Source organism: Lissotriton vulgaris, chromosome 6 (genome assembly GCF_964263255.1).
Source record: "Lissotriton vulgaris chromosome 6, aLisVul1.2, whole genome shotgun sequence".
In the NCBI taxonomy this organism is placed as follows: domain Eukaryota; kingdom Metazoa; phylum Chordata; class Amphibia; order Caudata; family Salamandridae; genus Lissotriton; species Lissotriton vulgaris.
This window is the reverse complement of record NC_141694.1, coordinates 331,840,525-331,860,212: the sequence shown is the minus strand read 5'-3', so window position 1 is coordinate 331,860,212 and position 19,688 is coordinate 331,840,525. Positions and strand designations below refer to the sequence as shown.

General features: G+C 53.3%; 1 protein-coding gene across 1 annotated transcript in view; it reads right to left on the bottom strand.

Moving 5' to 3' along the window:
• MBOAT2 (membrane bound glycerophospholipid O-acyltransferase 2) overlaps window positions 1-19,688 on the bottom strand; it is a 970,645-nt gene that overhangs the window by 625,979 nt on the left and 324,978 nt on the right. The window contains exon 2 of the mRNA XM_086926366.1: window positions 18,807-18,952. Coding sequence (XP_086782492.1) covers window positions 18,807-18,952 — 146 coding nt within the window. The remainder of the gene's footprint in view (window positions 1-18,806; window positions 18,953-19,688) is intronic.

Here is a 19,688-nt window from a genome sequence, read left to right as displayed (position 1 = left end):
CCGTTGTGTCAAGGCCAAAATAGCGGTTTATTTTATCTGGGGATAAGTATAAGTACGTACAATATAGTATTGGATGATTTTGAAGCAGGAGTTGCGCGGGACATTTAGCGCTCCAGCTAACACCATCGCCCATTCTTTATCGGTCCAGTGCCGTCCCCTGTCTCCAGTCCATTTGTCTCGCAAGCGCTGTGAGGGAAACGGAGTATGTGTGTGTAGGGCCTGCGGAAGCCAATGTACTATGTGGGAGCCATTCCCCATCACATGTAAATATTGTATCAACAAGTGGGTCGGTAGTTCTTCCGCAAGGTCACCCCAGGCTTGTGTTAGTAAGTGATGAGCACTGCATGTGTTAGGAATTGACCAACGGGTAGTCCCGTGTTGGCTGCTAGTGTCTCGAATGGAATTAAGGCACCCTCTGTGAATAAGTCCCCCAGTCCCTCTAATTCAGCCCGTGTCCAGCTGCTCAATGCCGCCTCTGTGAGTGCGCCGCCTTCCGAGAGAGTCCTCAGCAATGGCAAATTCGGAGCATACGGTCTGGTGGAGCTTGTGAGTTTAAGACTCCTCACGTTGCACTTCCGCGCCACCACAAGGTGCAGCTGCTCGGGGCAGCGAGTTTTAGCTAAAGGATGAATTAGTGTTGTCCTTGGCAGTGTCTCCTAGGTTCTTCCCGCTCAGCCAGTAGGTCACCCACTTTAGCTGCGCCGCTAAGTTATAGAGCTCCTGATTAGGAATAGCCAGTCCTCCATTTTCCGCCGAAGCATACAATGTCTTCAGCGCAACCCTGGGCCGCCCCGTAATCCATATCAGCCGTCTAATCAGGGTTTCCAACTCTCTGAATATTCGGGTCGGGACATAGACTGGAAGGTTGGCGTAAAAATATAGCAATTTAGGCAACGCTATCATTTTCGTCAGAGTGATTCGAGATTCGACCTGGGACATTGAGTGGGAGGTGTGAGAAGGTGGCCTGATATGCAGTGCTCACTATTCTAGTGAACACTATGTATCAGTCCAGCAACCCTTATTGATGATTGGTTGTAAGTCAACCTTATAGACCAGCTATCCTAGTAGCGTGGATACAAGCAGTCTAAGGCTAAAGACTCGAGAGGGCGTGTTAAGCCAGCTGTTATACCACATATACCCCTTGAACACCAAGTGAAAGGACACCACACAAGTGTTATGAAAATAAACAGTTATTTATTAAAGATCACAACAGCCCTGTACTCTTTATGAGGACAGGGTACTAAGCACAAACCAAAACTCTTACAAAAATACTTAAGTTAGCACAGTATATACAAATGCCCGAGGGGCACGGAAACCCATATACTTGAAAAGTGGAATGCGAAATTACTAGCAGGTAAGTACAGTACTAATAGGCTTTGGAATCGCTAGGACTTGACTATAGAATCGTTAGATTACTTCTAGGAGACCCAGGGGACTCGGGTGCAGTGTGTGCACTCTCACGCGAGATGCGGGACAAAGTCTATGGTAGCTAGGAATTGCAAAGTTAGTGTTCTCGGGCGAACCCGACCTGGTAGGGAGAAAACGAAAGTAGATTCTGACCCTTGGATAGTGAGGCTATGCTGGGGCACCGAAATGCCGAAGTTACCTAGCCCAGGGGCTGCAGCTGCATAGGACTCAAAAGACGTCGGGAATCCTCGTTGACGGACCAGGAGCCTGGAAGAAAGAAGTTGCTGGCAGGCGACCAGTGAAGAAAGTTCGGTGGATCCAAGCCTGGATCGATGGAAGATGACACCTGAAAGCAGAGGGGACCAAGTTCGAGACTACTAGCCAGTAGTCAGTGGGCACCAGGAGGGCACCGGATGGTAGCCACCTCGACAAGGCGTGTGGGTGACGCTGGGCTCGGAGATCTCACGGACCAGGAGGCGTTGTCGGCGACCAAGAAGGAGGATCGAGCTGTCCCACGAAGATAGAAGCTGTCGGCGTCGCTGGACCCAGGATTGGGCAACAAAGCCTTGGCAAATTCAAGCCCACGCGGTGGACCTAAAATGGCGTCTGGAGTGGACCAGGAGGGTCCGGGGTGCCTCTCTTCAAGAAGGAAGCAAGGGCCAGTCTGGAGCAACCAGACCAGCAGCAGTGATGTCGTCGGGCGTCGTTCAGAAGGCCACAAGCCAGCCGGCTAGTAGCCAAACAACGCGGTGCACAGCAAACAGCAGAAGGGACCCACGCAGATCGTGGAGATGCAGGGAGGCTGACCTTGGGTGCTGGAGCTGCGCAGGGTCGGGGCTTCTCGGACCCCAAAGCACTCACCCGTGGAGGACACGGTGGGCTTGCAGTAAAGATGTCGTGCAGTCTTGGCGATCGTCGGTCCCTCGAGGTCTCGTCGCACTCACGGTTCTCAGCTTGGCTGTAGAGGTGAGTAGAGGTCAGAGGTGCCAGGGAAGCCGGGTCTCGTCGAGCTGGGTCGTCGGATTCGTGATGAAGGACTTGCAGCAGACCGCAGTGTTCTTTAGGATGGTGCCTGCGGATGCAGGGTGACTACTCCTTAGCCACAAGGGAGAATCTTTTTTTTTTTTAAATTATATTTTTATTGCAGAGTTATAAACCACAGGATAAAATTAAACAGCCAGTACACTTGTGGGCTCCCCCCGTCCAATGACAGTTCACAGTTGTACACAGCCATTCAGCCCGCATCCCGGAGGCCGGGCGGCATATCACATCGCTCAAAAGGAACACAGCACAGTGTACGTCCCATTGGGACCCTGGCGGAAGGTCGTTTTGCGTATCTGCTTTTACCCCCCCACCCGCAACAAAATTCCCGTCAGCCATCTCCGTGGAAATCAATGTAATCGCCCCTGTCGGGGCCTGCTCTAGGCTATACGGGCCTTCGTACCAGGCCGTTCCACCCAATCAGTCTATCCAACACTCGATGCCCCCTGTCCCAGTAGTTCCAAGGCCTCAGCCCGCAACCCTCCAATGGCTTCCGGCCCTCCCCAAACCCCCCTACAACTAACCCCCCCAAAGCTCCCCCCCCGGCAACTGCTAAGGTGTGCGCTTCGCTCTATTGAACTGGATGGGTCCACTACAGTGCGTAGTTCCATACTCCCGTGTTCGCCCCGCGGTGTCCAGCGGCTTAGTTCTCGCCGTCTTCATCCTCAACCAAAGCATCACGCAAAGCCTGTACCACTAACTCCCATGCACGCGCCGCATCCAGTACCTTCTCATTCCCCAACTTTACTGCTTGCTTCATCCGGAGCACGCTCTCGCAGTCAGACCACCGCAGCAACTCATTCTTCCATCTACGCAGTGAGGGACCTCCCCTGGACTTCCAGTGCCACGATATTTCCCTTTGTGCCAATATCAGACCCAGATCTATGAATTTACTTGTCACCTTGGTGCGCTTAGTATGCGGGAACCAGAGCAATAGGCACGCCGCCATGTCGAATTCTACCTCCCTGTCAGTCACTTCATTCAGGAGTTCCCCTACCTCCGCCCAATAGGTTCCCAGTTGTGGACACCCCCAAAACAAGGGGTCCATGTCCGCCCCTAGGGACGAACACCGGGGGCAACAGGCATCCGGCACCCGAAAGTACCGCTGTAGTTTCTCTGGAGTTAAGTAGGCCCTATGGAGCACATAGAAATGGACCTGCTGAAAGCGCGCGTTCCTGGTGCCCTTCCACGTGCGTCGCAGGATATGGCCCCATGCCGTATCCGGTATGGGCCGACCAACGCTCACCTCCCATTTAGCTTTGAGCCCATGGAGTGGTTCCAGCCCTTCGGTCAGCATCCTATTATGGAGGCACGTCACAGCTTTGAATGTACCGGCCGCCATCACCACATATTGGCACGCCATAGTCGTCGTGGGTTCCAGGAGCCCCGCTTTCCAGTGCTTTTGTATGGCAGCCACTACTGCCGCGTGTAGGAGGAAGCCCCCCTCAGGCAGTCCGAACTGGTCCCGGAGCACGTCGAACGGCGCCAACGCCCCATCTATGTACAAGTCACCCACCACCTGCAACCCCGCCTCCTCCCAAACCAACAACGGGGACCAATCTCCTCCGTGCGGCAAAGCCGTCAACATCCCGATCGGAATCTCCGGGGCATAAGGCCGCGATGCCCTCGCTCTCCGAAGGCTCCTTTGCCAGCACAGCCGGAGCGTCCGCTCCTCCATGGTGAGGGCCCGTAACTCGAGCCGTTGCTGCATAATGATGTATGACAGCACGTGGCGCTGTATCCCCCGATCCCGGTCTTCCTCCGGCCCCCGGAACACCCTGGCTACGTTCTGCGTAAGGACCTGCAACTGCGCCGCTAGATAGTACAGCTCAAGGTCGGGCACGGCCATGCCCCCTTCCAGCTTGGGGCGAAGTAGCGTGCTCAAGGCTATTCTGCGACGGCCATGCCCCCATAGAAAGCCAGTAATCATTGACCGCAGTTCCCTAAACACCCCCTGGGGAATCCAGACAGGTAGCGTTCGGAAATAATAGAGGAAGCGGGGGAGCGCCACCATTTTCAACAGTGCTATCCTGCCCAGGACTGTCAGCGGGAGGGTCGACCAGAAAGACAAGCTACCCCGCAGTGACCGGACACAACGGCCAATGTTACCCTCCAAAAGGTCAGCAGCCGAGTGGTAAATGCGGACACCCAAGTAGGTGATGCAAGAGGGTTCCCATGCCACACCCAAGTCGCTGCTAGGGGCTGGCGATCCCGCTCTCAGCGGAAACACGCAGGTCTTCGCCCAATTGACCTTAAGGCCCGACAGCCGGCCGAACTCGGACAACAGATCCATCGCTCCAACCAGTGCCCCCGAGGTGTCAGCTAGGTACAGGAGCAGGTCATCCGCATAGAGCGATATATGATGCCATTGCCCATCACTCACTATTCCCGCGTATCGGTCGCCTGACCTCGCATGGACCGCCAAGGGTTCCATCGCCAGGGCAAACAACAGAGGGGAGAGAGAGCATCCCTGTCGTGTTCCCCTGCCCACCGGATACGCTGCAGAGACCAGGCCGCCCAATCGAACTCTCGCCGTCGCCGAGTTATACAAGACCCTCGTCCACCTTCGAAACCCGTCGCCCATGCCAAACCTCTCCAGCACTCCATCCAAGAAAGGCCATTCCAAGCTATCGAAGGCCTTCTCGATATCCACGGACAGAACCGCCGGCGCTCCCTCCCCATCCAAGATGGCGTCCATTATTCCCACCAGGCGGCGGATATTCATCGCCGTGCTCCTCGTGGGTATAAACCCGGCCTGATCCCTGTGCACCAGGCCCGTCATGTGCGGGGCCAGTCTAGTGGCTAGGATGCGACTCAGGATCTTATAGTCCACCGTCAGCATGGACAGCGGGCGATAAGACCTCACGTCCGCGGCATCCCGGCCAGGCTTGAGGAGCGGTACTATCAAGGCCTCCCGCATGGAGCCAGGCAAGGCCCCCTTCTCGAAGGCTTCCGTATACACCACCAGCAGCCTGGGCGCCAGAGCGTCCACATAGTGCTGATAGAACTCGATTGGCAATCCGTCCACCCCGGGCGTCTTGTTACGGGCCATATGTTTGATAGCCACTCGAATTTCCGTAAGCGTGATTGGGCTACCCAGGTCCTTCGCGTCTTCCTCGTCCAGGACCGGAAGCGGCCTCTCCCCCAGGTACTCCACGATGTCCTGAACCCCCACTCCCAACTGACTCCGGTACAAGTCCTCATAATAACCCCTGAAGCGGTCCAATACAGCTGCCTGGGAGTACACCATCTCTCCCTGCGCAGTAGTAATGCTGAGGATCGGGCAGCCCCTAAGTTCTGGGTTAGCTAGTCTGGCCAAGAGGGTACCCACCTTGTCCCTTTCTGCGTGTGCCCTGATAATGTACTGCCTATATAGTCATAACATCTCAAACGTTCCGTCTCCGCGGCTACCACTTCCTTCGCCTCCAATAACTGGGCCTGCAAACCTGGCCTGGTCGGTCTGCGGCGCTCCAAGTCCCTCAAAGTTTCCTCCGCTTTCATTAGATCATTCAGCACAGTCGTTCGAGCATTCGAGAACCTGCCCAAGCACACCCCTCTCACCACCACTTTCATTGCATCCCATTCAGTAGACCTACTCGTCGCCGTTCCTTCATTCACACCGAAATAACTATCAATGCCTTGCCGGACCGCATCGTCGAACACAGAATCCTCTAGCGTCTCCGGCCGAAGCCGCCATGTTGGTATTACTGAGCGCTCCCTCTGCCACTGAATATGCACCAATAGGGGGTTATGATCGGATATAGTCCTAGCAAGGTACTCCGCATGGGTAATCAATGGGGCTAGGGAGCTCCCGCAAAGCACCGAATCGATCCTGACGTGTAGATCATGGAGAGCGGAATAAAAGGAGTAATCCCTGGTTCCCCTGTGCCTCTCCCTCCAGACATCCAGCAACCCCCACCGTTCTTGCCAGTCCTTCCTGTGCGCGGCCAGCCTGCGCACAGGAGAGTCTACTAGGGGGGGATGGGACCTATCCAGAGCCACATCCGTAATCGAGTTGAAGTCCCCCCCTAGCACTATCGGACCCGCCAGGAAAGAGGCCAAGGACCCTGAGAGGCTATCAAAGTATCGGCCTTGGTCAGTGTTCGGTGCATAAACACAACAGAAAACCACATCCCGTCCATATAATCTCCCCTCCACCGCTACAAACCTGCCATCCGGATCCACTACCTGATTCAGCACTTGAAAGGGTATCCCCGCCCTCACCCAGATCAAGACCCCCCTGGCGTACGCTGAGTAAGTGGTGCCAAAAACCTGGCCCCGCCATCTTTTCTGCAAGGCAGCGCACTCTTTTTTGGTGAGATGAGTCTCCTGGAGCATAGCTATCTGAACCCCCCTGCGTACCAGGTATGCATGTACTTTGTGACGTTTCACCATAGTCCGCAGCCCCCGGACATTCCACGTTAGGCATTTCAAATTAGGTAATGTCCCCATTCCAGTCCCGTACAGTCCGAATCAAAGAACAACGGTCCATGACCCCCCCAATGTAGTTGCCCCCCCCCAAACAGCCCCAAAACTGAAACATTCCCCAAACCCCACACCCCAGGACAGAGCACACGAACCCAATGGCCGCCCCCATCCAAACCTTGAACCAACTTCTCGCACACTTACCCTGTGGTCTCCATCACAGTCGACCTTAAGGGCCTAGGGGGGTGAGTCGCCGCCGACCCCAGCTAGCGGAGCCCGCGTCCCGCCCTTCATCCCCTCCGAGACACACAGCTCCCCCACCTGGCAACCCGCCCCCCAGCAACAGGATATCACCCTACCATGAAGTCCCGATCTAGTCCCAAGTCTATCTCAGCCGCAGAAAATATCATCCGAAGTCTGTGGGGTCACTTTCGGCCCCTTCTGGCTCTCCGCCTCCGAAAGTTCCTCTCCTGTTCTGCTGCCTTCCCCTCCCGAGTCCGTTTCGGCCCGTTCACTGTTCTGTTGCGACCCTGTAATGGCCGCCGTCGCTGCGAGTGCATCCCTCTTCTCCGCCGCCATTTGAGCCTCCAGTTTCTCCCGCTGGCGCCTGTTGCGGGACCTGATGCGTTGTGATTGCCGCACCCGGGGCTGCTTGGGCTGGTCTCGCCGACTTTGGTGCGTCCTGTCCGTCCCCGCTCTGTACAACTCAAGCCATTGCCAGACTTCGTCCGGAGTCTGGAAAAAGTGTGTGGTGCCATCCATGATAATCCGCAGCTTGGCCGGGTAGAGCAAGGAGTACTGGATGCCTTCCTCCCTGAGCTCCTTCTTCACAGCAAGGAACGATGCCCTGTCCTTCTGGACCGCCTGCGTATAATCCGGAAAGATCGTTACCTTGCTGTTTTCCACCTCATAAGGGCCCGACATCCTGGCCCGCTGGATGAGGAGATCTCGGTCCTTGTAGTGGAGGAGCCGCACCACCATCGGTCGGGGGGGGGCGGCCAAGCCCCGGCGGGCGAGCGGGCACCCGGTGAGCTCGCTCCAGAGTGAAAAATGGAGTAAGCCCCTCCGGCGCCACCACAGTGCGGAACCAGTTCTCCATGTAGGCCACCGCATCTTCCCCCCTCAATCCGTTCCGGCAGGCCTACGACCCGCACGTTGTTCCGCCTATTGCGGCCTTCGGCATCCTCCGCCCTCCGCTCTAGAGTGTCCAGTCGGGCCAAAATGTCCGTGATCCTGTGCTCCGCGGTCACCACCGATGGCTTTAGGTCCAGCAACAGTTGGTCATGATCCTTGACCCGATCCGCCAGCTTCGCGTGATCCGCGCGTAGCAGCCCCAGGCCCGTGGCCACTTGGGCAATGTCATTGTGCAACGCCTCCTTAGTGGAGGTGATCGCCTCAAGGATGGCATCCAAGCGCCGGTTCAGCCGCTGTTCCTGATCAAGCTCCGGGGAGGGACTCTCACTCAGCCGGGTCGATGTCGCCGAGTCCCCCTCGCGGCTCCCGGGCATCGGCCCTCCGATCGCCGCCATGTTAGGGCACTGCGTCACAAGTCCGGTCACCCGTTCTGCCGGCACGCCCGTGGGTCCGTACCGGCCTCCAGGCACCGGGCAGTGCTATGTCCCCGCCGACGGTCTCAGGAGCAATGGCCAGGCAGACGAGCTCCGTCCCGTCACCCCCCTTGGGCCTGTGTGGAGGAGGATGAGTCTTAGGGCGGTGGCCGACGAGAGCCCCTGATCTTCTGGGTGAATCGGGCAGCGCCCCCCGGTCTCAGGGCGTCGCGCCGCCAATCCTAGTGCGTCGGGCAGCCGCGTGCAGGGTCCCTCGCTACTTGGCGACAGCCGGACTCAGGGCTGAGGTTCGGAACCGTCCGACCTCCTCGCCGCCATTTTCTTCACACCCCGGACTACACCTCGGCCGCCTCTTTCCTCGATCTCCTCGGGGCCAGCAGTCCCCCAGCGACTCTCCGATTACGTCCAGCTGTCCCCTTACACTTCAGAGGGCAGGAACGTCGTCTCCGGGTCGCCTAGGGTCCCGAAAAACAGGAGAATTAGCGGGATTCCGCGCGGAGCTGCGAGCTCACGCCGCCATCCCGATCGGCGTCCAAGCCACGCCCCCCCCCCCAAGGGAGAATCTTGATGAAGAAATCGTGAAGTCCTTTCGCAGAAAGTCGTGTCTTGATTCCAAAGATGATCTAATTTGAACAGGGGGCCCGCTCCCATCTTTATACTAAAAAAGGGGGCTGACCCGGTGACTAGGTCCTGCCTATGGGTGGGACTAGGTGGGGGGTGGTTACACCCCTCAGCCATGCCGGACTTCCCCAGGCCAGGGGCTGGTGTGCCCCTGGAACTGGTTCAGACCGGCCTATGCGTAGTGAGCACCGGGGTGCCACTCAGCAGTCACCTTCCTGTAAAGCCCTGCCTACCCAGGATACACAAAACCATGTCTGGGACGGTGCTAGCACCGCCCCTGACAGGAAACCCTTTGTCCAGGCTCCCCTCGCTGGAAGGACTCCCAGCTGCAGGGGGTCAGACTCGTGTCTGTGGTGGCAGCATCCATTTTGTGGAGCTGAGGCTTCAGTTAACTTTAACCGGGGTTCACAGTTACGGACATGTCGTGTCCCTCTAGAAGGGTGGAATGCTAACCCCGTCGCCAGAATTGGCGAGGGGTTAGTATTCCAATTCGTATGACACCTTACTCGACATGTTTTGATAAAGCAATACCAAAGTTAGCATTTAACCGCGAGGATTATAATGCACTTAAGAGTATATGGTATGCGATATCATGGAACAGCCATTAGGACTTGGTTCCGCAAGCTGCAGACAGGCTCAGCTCATGCCAGAGCACCAGCTCACACGATTCCAAGCACTCTGCCTTCAGGATTGTCAAGGCCTGCCATAGGAGTGACTGATAGGAATCTGTGTGTCCATTTTAGGGTTAGGTATAGGTATACTACACCTACAGCAAAGGGTGATTACACGACTTTGCCCCAGCTGTCATGCAGCCAGTTGTGTCAAATTTAGGAGGCCAGCCAGGGGTGGCATAATACATGCTGCAGCCCCTGGCAGCCCTGGGTACACCCATGCCCTGAGTTACAGTGTCTGATAGGGTGGCCCAGTACCAATTGGAAATGCACCTAGGGTACATGGAATCCAATTTAAAGAGAGAGCAGTGGGCCTGGGGTCCTGATTGGCAGGGTCCCAGGTCGACTATGTCCAAAACCAGCTAAAACACAGGGCAAAAAGTTGGGGGCAACCATAGTCAGGATGTACCTTCCTACAGGAGGGAGTTCCAGAAGGCCACCTGCGCCGTGAGTGATGAGATCACCCTTATTAGATTGCCTTCTAACAAATCGGTGGGGTCTCGATATATATATATTCCCAGATAGCGGAAAGTGGTTGGATACCAAACAAGTCGTTCGCCCAGAACCACGATGTCACATTCCGGCGTGTCGGCATCAAAAGAATATACTCCTGATTTCGCCCAATTAACTTTAAGTCCCGACACCTCTCCGAATGCGCGGAATATGTCGGTAAGCACCCGTGGGAAGCAAGTCAGGTCTCTAATGTAAAGTAGTAGGTTGTCCGCATACAGTGATACCGCGGGTATCTCGTCGGCCAAAGGGAGGTTCCTGTCCGCACCAGAGGCACGGAGCTGTGTCGCTAAGGGCTCCATCATGAGAGCGAAGATTAAGGGGGAGAGGGGGCACCCCTGTCTAGTACCTCTGCGTACACTAATCGGGTCCGTAAGTTGCCTGCACGTGCGAACGCGCACTACGGGTTTCTGGTACAGGAGTTCCACCATCTGGAGAAAGGCATCTCCCAAGTCAAATTTCTACAGCACCAACATCAGGTAGGGCCATTCCACAGAGTCGAATGCCTTCTCGAGATAGAGTATCAGACACCCTGAATAAGGCCATTGGGATGTAGCTAGACTCTGTACTCTAAACAGGCGTCTGATGTTATAGGACGTACTGCGAGTCGGCACAAAACCGCTCTGGTTGGTATGTACTAAGGCAGGCACCAGGGGTGCTAGTCGCTGGGCCAACGCGGATGCCAGGATCTTATAATCGGTATTGAGGAGGACTAGTGGTCTGTACGAGCCCATAATGAGCTCGTCTCTGCCCGGCTTCAGGAGAGATATTAAGTTCGCCTCGTTCAGTGTAGGTGGAAGAGCAGAATCTGCAAGTGCCGCCTGAAACATACGCAGTAGTTCAGGAATGAGGATAATAGAATAGGCTTTGTAGAACTCTGCGGGCAGTCCGTCAGGTCCCGGGGTTTTGCCGTTGGAGAGAGAAAAGATGACTGTTCGGAGCTCCTCCGACGTGAGCGGCGCTCCTAAGTCTCCTCGCTGTGCATTATTGATCACTGGCAGGGGCAAGGCCGACAAATATGCCGAGATGTCGGCAGTGGAGACCCGCAGACGAGAGCGATAAAGGCCCTCATAGTGCGTTGTGAAGGCCTCATGAATAGCCCTCTGCGTGTATACAGTGGTGTCTTGAGCTGTGCGAATAGACATTACCGGCGTAGTCTGGGTGTCATCCCTGATCAACCAGGATAGTAATTTACCAGGCTTGTCTCCAATATGATGAGTGCGAGCCGAATGGGCAGCATAGTTTAAATTCTTTAACCTGTCTAGTAGTTGTGTATGTTGCTCACTGGCCGCCATTAAAGCCCTATCATCTCCCCCAGCCGCCTCCTGTTCCCCGATCAGCAAGTCAGATTCAGCCCGTGTCAGTTCTCCCTCTATCTGTTTCCGCATTCCCGCCTGCATGCCCAGGCAGTGGCCCCTTGTGACGACCTTCAACGCATCCCATTCCAATTGCGGGGCGGAAGCAGTATTGTTGCTTTCTTCAAAATACTGCAGGAGGTGGATCGAGAGCACTTCCCTATATGGGGCGTCCAGCAATACGTCTGGTTGGAGTCGCCAAGTGGGCACCGGTGGGTGGGGGCATTCCCAAGCAAAGCCTAGGATGTGAGGATTGTGGTCAGAGTGAGTGCGGCTCAGGTAACAGGTGTCTGTGACATGGGGAAGTAGGTCGCTCGACAGCATGTACCTGTCCAACAGAACGTGTGGGCTCCTGAGTAGTATGAATATACCTTTGCGCGAGGGTTGCGGCTACGCCAGGCATCATGCAAGTGCCATTGTGGTGCCCAGTCTGTGAGTGCCCTCATTGCCCCATTTACCGGTGCGCTAGCCAAGGGGGGAAATGACCGGTCCAAGGCAATTTCTAAGACACAGCTGTAGTCGCCCCCCGAGCAAAAGTGGAACGCCATGCTATGGAGCTAGCACTGATGACAACTGTGTGAGGAAATGGCCTTGTTCAGTATTAGGGGCACAGAGGGAAGCGAGGACAATGAGCTGCCCATCTAATTTACCATGGAGTACCACATATCTGCCCTCCGTGTCTACCCTACAGTGGGAGAGTGCAAAAGGGACCCCAGTGCGTATCCAAATCAGCGCCCCTCGCGCATATGCCGAAAACTCAGTAGCATACAGTTGTCCCTTCCATCTGCGGTGTAACGTGAGCGCCTCTGGGCCGGTCAAATGGGTCTCTTGCAGTAATGCTATGTGTACATGGTGCCGTTTGAGATATGAATAGATCTGGTAACGGCGTGAAGGCGTATGCATACCACGCACGTTCCATGTGCAAAATATAATCGTGGCCATTACACATCCGTTCTCTCGTCTCTCCCCCCAATCATCCACCACCAGCAACCAGCACAACTGTATAACAGGTCAAATACCCACGTGCGTCATCTAAATACCTTCGCACACACCCGTGATCCCTGAAGAAAATATGGGAGGAGAAGAAAGAGTCAACCAACTCTGTAAACAAGGGAAACAAAAACACAATACCAAAAGGTCGACAGCAGAACATGTCGTCCAAACGCTCTAATGGGCTAAAGAATCTGTGAGTACAAGGGGGGGGGGGGGGGGGGGGTCGCTGAGCGCTTGGCTCTGTCCTTACAGGAGCATCATGTGATCAGGTTGAGGGTGCTTCCCCCCCACAGGTAGTCTTTGTCATTCGGCCCAGTTCCCGCTGGAATTCCTGTTGTGCAGGGCCCTGGGTCCCCCGGGTCTAGGGCCAAACTACTCGACAGCATCTCAGGGTGGGCCCCAGTGTGTCACTCACCTTCAGGAGTCCGTCCACCCCCACAATGTTGCCTCACGGCTCACTGGCGATGTTTGTGCTCGTTCTATACCTGAATCGATAGCGCCAAACTCACAGCGCCACGTTAGCCAGGTCCGGGAGCTTCCCTGCAGACAGGGAGGCCTTGCCAGTGTCTCAGTAATGTTCCATTGAAACGAAACCCAGTTGGCATCAAGAGTTCTCAGAGTCAAACAAGAGGAGCCAAATGGCCTGGACCATTTTCACTGGACAAAGTCAGCAGTCTGCGGGGTAACATCCGGTAGATCCGTCGATATTTGTGAGTCCGGCAGTCCATAAATATGTTAGTCATCGCTTGTGATGCCGCAGGGGCTGGCCTCCAGGTCGGGGTCCGCTTCAAACGATCCACTGATTTCCGGCATCATCAGAAGGGCTTCTTGTTGCTCGCTATGTAAGAGTTCGGGCGGGGGGCCCACCTCCGTCTCTGTGCTTGTCAATTTTGTCAGAGAGGGTCTTCGCCGGCGGCGGCGTCGTCGTGGTCCTCGGTTGCGTCGCATTGTCAATGGCATCTCACTGGGCTCCGTATCAATGCCAGAGTCAAGCCAGGCCTCAACTGCCTCAGGCGTGTTGAAAAAGTGAGTCTTATCCTGGGCCACCACACGTAGGCGGACCGGAAAGAGAAAAGAGTATTTCAGGGCTAGGCGGCAGAGCCGTTGTTTCACTGCTAGGAAAGAGTGTCTCTGGCGTTGGACTTGTATAGTGTAATCAGGAAATAACATTATCTTGGTGTTTTCAACTCTGATGTCCGACAATTTCCTAGACTCTCGCAGTATGGCATCGCGATCCCGGTAGTTCAAGACACGAATAAGCATGGGCCTTGGGTTGAAGCCCACAGGAGGGGGTCGCACTGGCACCCGTTGGTCTCGTTCCACTACAAAATGTTGAGAGAGGGTACCTTCTGGTAGTAAGTCCGTGAGCCAGCGCTCCATGTGCACCGCCGGTTCCCTATCTTCCCAGCGTTCTGGTAGTCCTACGATGCGGACGTTGTTTCTCCTCGCCCTGCCTTCCGCATCTTCCGCGCGGTCCTCCAGGAATTCCACTCTGTTGAGGAGATCTTGGACATGTCTATCCATCTGTGTGATCTTGGGTGTGACATCGGTCATGGTGGTTTCTAAGGCAGTCGTGCGCTCCGATAATTTTTTATGGTCAGCTCGGAGATGCGTTAGGTCTATGCCTACACTATCAATTTTCGTTTCCAAAGATGTGCGGGTCAATTGGATCGACTCCTCCAGGCGCTCCATTGCCGCCGGCATCGTATCCAGTTTGGAGGCAGTTTGGTCTAGCTTGGCCGACTTCGCCATCTTCCCCTTCAACTGTGTGCCACCAGCACCAGCTCTCGTCTTGGGTCCCCAGACATGGGCGGCGCAGTGTGGTCGAAGTGTCAGCGCGTCCGGTAAGCTCCTCCAGGGCCCCAAAGAGGGCACAGCTCACTGCGGGGTCAAAAGAGTCTAACTCCAAGGGGACGTAGTACGACCGCCCCACCAAGTCGTGTGGGCGTCCCAGTCATACACCAGGACGACCGGTCACATCTGGGGAGGAGCAGAGAGGGGTGAAAGGCACCTTTCCCACTTGTGGTCTACGCTTGTTGACACGCTCAGGTGGCAGGCGGCTTTCCGCTGTGGGGATCCAAGGTGGGAGTCGCAGTCCATCAACAGCAGCCTCCCCAAGTCAGCTGTCCGTATGGATGGTTCAGATCGCCTCAGTGTGTATGCCAAGGCGGATGGCGACTGCTATATGTCCTCACCCCGCCTCATGCCATCTCCGCCGGTCTCTCCAGGGGAGGAGCGGCTTTCCAAGTAGCGGGGCAGTTAGAGCCAGAGTTCCAGCGAGGCAGATGGTGTGGTTTGCCCAATTATCCCAAGCACCGCGCATTGGGGATGACCGGCGGTTGCGTGGGAACCTGTCTCCACTTCAACAAGGGGTGCCTCCCGTCTGTGGATAGGATCGGATCCACTCTGGGTCAGGGGGGGTCGGATGCTTTGTGAGCGCCCCGCAGGCTCCTGCTCCAACTCCCAAGCCAAGGGTCTCAAAATAGGAGTGTCAGCCGTGGGGCCCTCCGGGGGTCGCACGACTCCGGCTCTGCACAAGTGTTCCCGCCAGCTAGAGGAGACAAGTAGGAGGGCGGCCTACCTAGTCGCATTCCAGGCAGTCAACCAGCGTCTCAACTCGTGCCAGTGATGTCCGACCATGAAGGGCCGCCTCCCAGAGCACCAGCGTCTGGAGGGGCAAAGTCCGTGGATGTGTAGCGTAGCCACTGGGTCCCGTGCTGTAAGCGTCACACCGCCAGGCCCCACAATCGCGGCACAATCCCGGCCGCGCACCGGCTCCCGCGCCGGCCGGGGGGGGGGGGGGCCAGCAGTAAGATTATTCAATTTCGCTACCTCCGGGGCGGTCAGCAGCCTCCGTCTGGTCCCAGAAGCGGCAGGGGCTCAGCACACGTCCCGGTGCTGCCGCAGCGGTAGCTGGGGTGATGTCTTAGCGCCCGAGGCCTGGAGTCTCCACACCGCAACTCACAGCCGTCGGGCCTTGTGGGTGTGGCTCAACTCCGGTCTTGCGTTAACACACACGCCGGCCGGTGGAGCCTGCTGGAGGGGCACCTGTTCTCCGCCGTCTCCGGAGTTAATAGAAAGCTCAAATCTGCCCCAAATTTGGCAGGGGCGTCGGGGATTGCCTCACGCAGTTTCGCTGTTGGTTTTGGCCGAAATTGGATAATTAGCACAGAGAAACGGCCTGTGGTTGGGGAGCTTAGCACGGAGCTCTACCCGGGCATGTCCGCCGCCATTGCGTGCTTAACCACGCCCCCCACCAGTTGTGTTTTTTTCCATTATACATTTATTTTTGCACTTCACAAATTTTCTTTGCTGGCCTAGGAAGTTGAAATGATCACTGATAATCACTATTCGTGGTTAAATGGCAAAGTTAGAATTAGGACCAGTTCTCCTGCTTCCACTCTCTTCAACTAAGCTAATGGACCACAGCTCCACCTCAAAGTGTTTGAGACAGCTGCACTACATTCGAAGCAGCACTTTGTGCTAAACACTGTTACATTCCAAAGTGCATAGGATACTTGTACCAGAAGATGCTAGTTATTCCTGTCTTACACTGGGTATCAAAGGTTTGTTGGTTTCCAAAGTAAAATATGCTTATACTATTTTACAAGAAATTGAATAAAGAGATTATTCTTTACCTAATCATTAGTGAAAAGGTGAAATGGACGAATGAATGAATGTTGGATTTATAGAGCGCGTGGTTACCCGGAGGCGTCCCAGCGCTGTACCACTGGGGAACCCGTCCTGGCTTTCCCTGTGAGATGGTCCCTTTACTGGGCATCCCCAAGGTGCAGCCAGGCATCCCTGTTGGTGATGGGGCCGGAGTGGAGATTAAGAAAGCCATTGCCCAGAGTTGCAGCGTGGGATCCCATGGTTAGAGTGGCACCAAGGCGAGATTTATCGGGCCCGCTGACATTGGTCCTGCACCCGGCCGCGTCGGGAATTGAACCCTGGTCCTGGGCCGACCTCTGCCTCCCGGTCTACCGCCTCTAACCGTTGAGCCACACTTCTCCACAGTTGTAACGTAACACGTTATTACATATTACTGCATTTGAATTCAAACAAATTAAAATAAGGTGACTAACCAATTTTGGTCATATTGTGTTTCCAATATTGATCAGGTTTGACCAGCACCGATAACTGGCCCTTTAACACACTGGCTAAAGAAACTGCCTCATCAAAAAATTAGAAACACTGTTAACTTTTCCCTATTTTTTCCAAACTTTATTCATCTTACAAACCGATGCGTATGATTTTGGATTAGGGAAAATTGTACTACAAAAACAGAGAGACAAGAAACCCCCTGTTCTATATTTGAGAGAAAGCCATCATTGAAAGAATTACCTTATTCCAAGTGGCCATTTACTGGACCACTCTGACAGTGCAATATTACATGTTAGGACCATTCTATGGTTGTATATGGTTGAAGATCCCAATTGACATAGCAGCGAGACTGAATCTTATAACAATTTTCATTTGCAGCTATATGTAGAGTGAATTCCTGGGTCAGCCACGAATATGCGGTTTTTAATTACCTGTGACCCGACATATCTCTCGCTTAAAAAGCTTTCTCTTCAACAATCATTTATTCCTTTTTCCCAAAACTCATCCTTAACTTTCCAATGTATGTATGTATGTATGTATGTCGGTCTCTAAATCCATGCTCAAAACAAGAAGAAAAACTCCATATCAAAGACAACTTGAACTGGATGACTCAACAGGCAATACTGCTTTCTTTTCTGTACCAAAAGTGTCGCACAATAGCGATGCTTGACCAGCTGTGTTTTCATATGCAATTAATGGAGCTGTAGGATATGTATCTTATTATGTATCTCTTCATTTACATATTGTCCTTATAAAGGTTTATCATAAATTGTAAGCCAATGGGATCGCTCGCTTCTGGTTTACCACACTGCATCCGTACTTCAAAGCTTATGAATCTAACTGATCAGCATTTCCTGCGTTTCTTGCAGCAGCATTGAGGAGGTTTTAAGAACAGTAGTAGTGGAAGTAAAGTCTACTGAGGCAGAAACAGATGAGTCGAGATACTAGCAGATCGAAAGTGTGAGCAGGAATGCTACCACTGTACTAAGATGTTGCCAGTGCACTTAGGTCTTCTCTTGAAGATGGGCAAATGCGGAGTGCTAAAGTGGAAATAGCTATGAAAGGGGCAGGTGAAGTAACGCAGAAGGGGTGAGGTACAGCCGCTGCCAGTGCAGGTAAGAGCGCGAGCCGGGTGGAAGGGGATTTCGACAGACGACGAGGATGGAAAAGTAATAAGTAATTTTCCCTCGTCGTCTGTTGAAATGACTCTTCCCCCCTCCACCCCCCCCCCCCCCCCCCCCCCAACCACCATTCTTACCTGCATGGGTCGCGGCAGGTGAGGTTGTATCAGTGCGTGGATAAGGGCCTAATGATGGGAGTTTCTCTTGAGCTTTTACTCTGGGTGACGAGAAAGAGGAGTATTGAATATGAAAAGGGAAAATCTTTTATCTTCTGAACTGTGCCTCTTAAGAAGATGATCTGCTACCGGATGGAAACTATAGGATGGAAAGGACAGATCTGGCAAATTATTAAGAATAAAAAATATACTAAGCAAGAGTTTTCAAGCAGAAACTTTACTGAACCCAGATACAGCACAGTGAGGAACATGTATCACTCTACTTTCAGCCCTACGTCCAAATGGGGTTCACAGAGTCCCATATGTAGCCACCGCGGTAACATCTAGTATAATAGTAGTCAGTCCTTTTCCTTTGACACAATTTTTAACATGTAGCTAGCATCTTCTCACATATTCTGCACGAATCGAAACAAATCCAGCGATTCCAATCAATAGTCAGACTCCCTTTGATTCATATATAAAACGACTTCACCCCAGACTACGTTCACAAATTTTTAACTTTATTCTTATGTTGTTATGAGACGTCTGTGATCAATAGCGGACCATTTCCATGATTGCTCTATGTTGCTTATGAGACTAACTTAGCAGCCAAAAAAGTAAGTATAGGGGCCCTTGTGCTTTCAACACTTCTTGTAAAAATAGCTACTTAGAGCTTTGGTGGGAAACATATTTTTCACAGCATTTAAAGTTATTGATACCACACTTCATTTCAAACAAAAGAGACCCACCTTTAAAAAAAATTAGATTGAATAATTAACATAGCGAAGTGCAAACGTGGTGACCTTATACTGACATGAAAACGCAATTTACATACCATCCGAAGCAAAAAAGTGCAAGATAAAGTCCCAGCAGGGTGGCGACCACATGTCTGATTAAAGGGCTGGTTTTGCTTGCGTGAAGGTAGGTTCGAAACCAAAAGGCTGCGAGCAAGGCAAAGATTTGACACACAACAAAGTTGACCTGCAGGTAAAAAAAAATGGAGAATCTAAGATTAGCAACTCGGTTCATCACAGAATACTGATAATATAAAGGCACATGATTTAAGACGGTTTAAGTAATTACACACAAGGTTGACCTGAGGCACGACATGCGCCAAGGAAAGGCAGGTGAAAGGAGACAACAAGATTTTCTATAAGAACCAAGCAGTTTCCCCCAATGTTCAGTATAAAAATAGCGAAGCATTAAAACTTGGATAACTAGATCACCACTAGTCACCTTTTTGCTTGAGTCTGCTCTCTATAAAGCCAATATGTACAGAACTAGCTTCTGTTGATTGATATGAGCATCTTTCTAGGAGGGTCATAAACTTTAACAAACGTTTTACAAACTGTTACATCTGTGCTGACGAACCAGTGTTGTGCATTATTCAAATTATTCAACCTATATATGCCAATACTACAGGCACTTTGATCATACATGTTCCTAGACTATCACATAGGTCTAAGTTCAAAGCGCTGCCCATAAAAGATGTCCATCCATTGGCCACTGTATAGAAAAAGTGATAACTCTAAAAAATGTAAATAAATCTCCCCCGCCCTCAACTCATACTATGCAACTTGGGTCTGATAGTTGCCAAAAGGTATATAGGTAGGAAATGGGGAGATCCGGGACTTCCTAAGACTGATGAATTGAAGGCAAACATGGACTTATACATGGCAGCAGAATAGATTACCTTAAGGTAGAGGGTGTCCCAGGA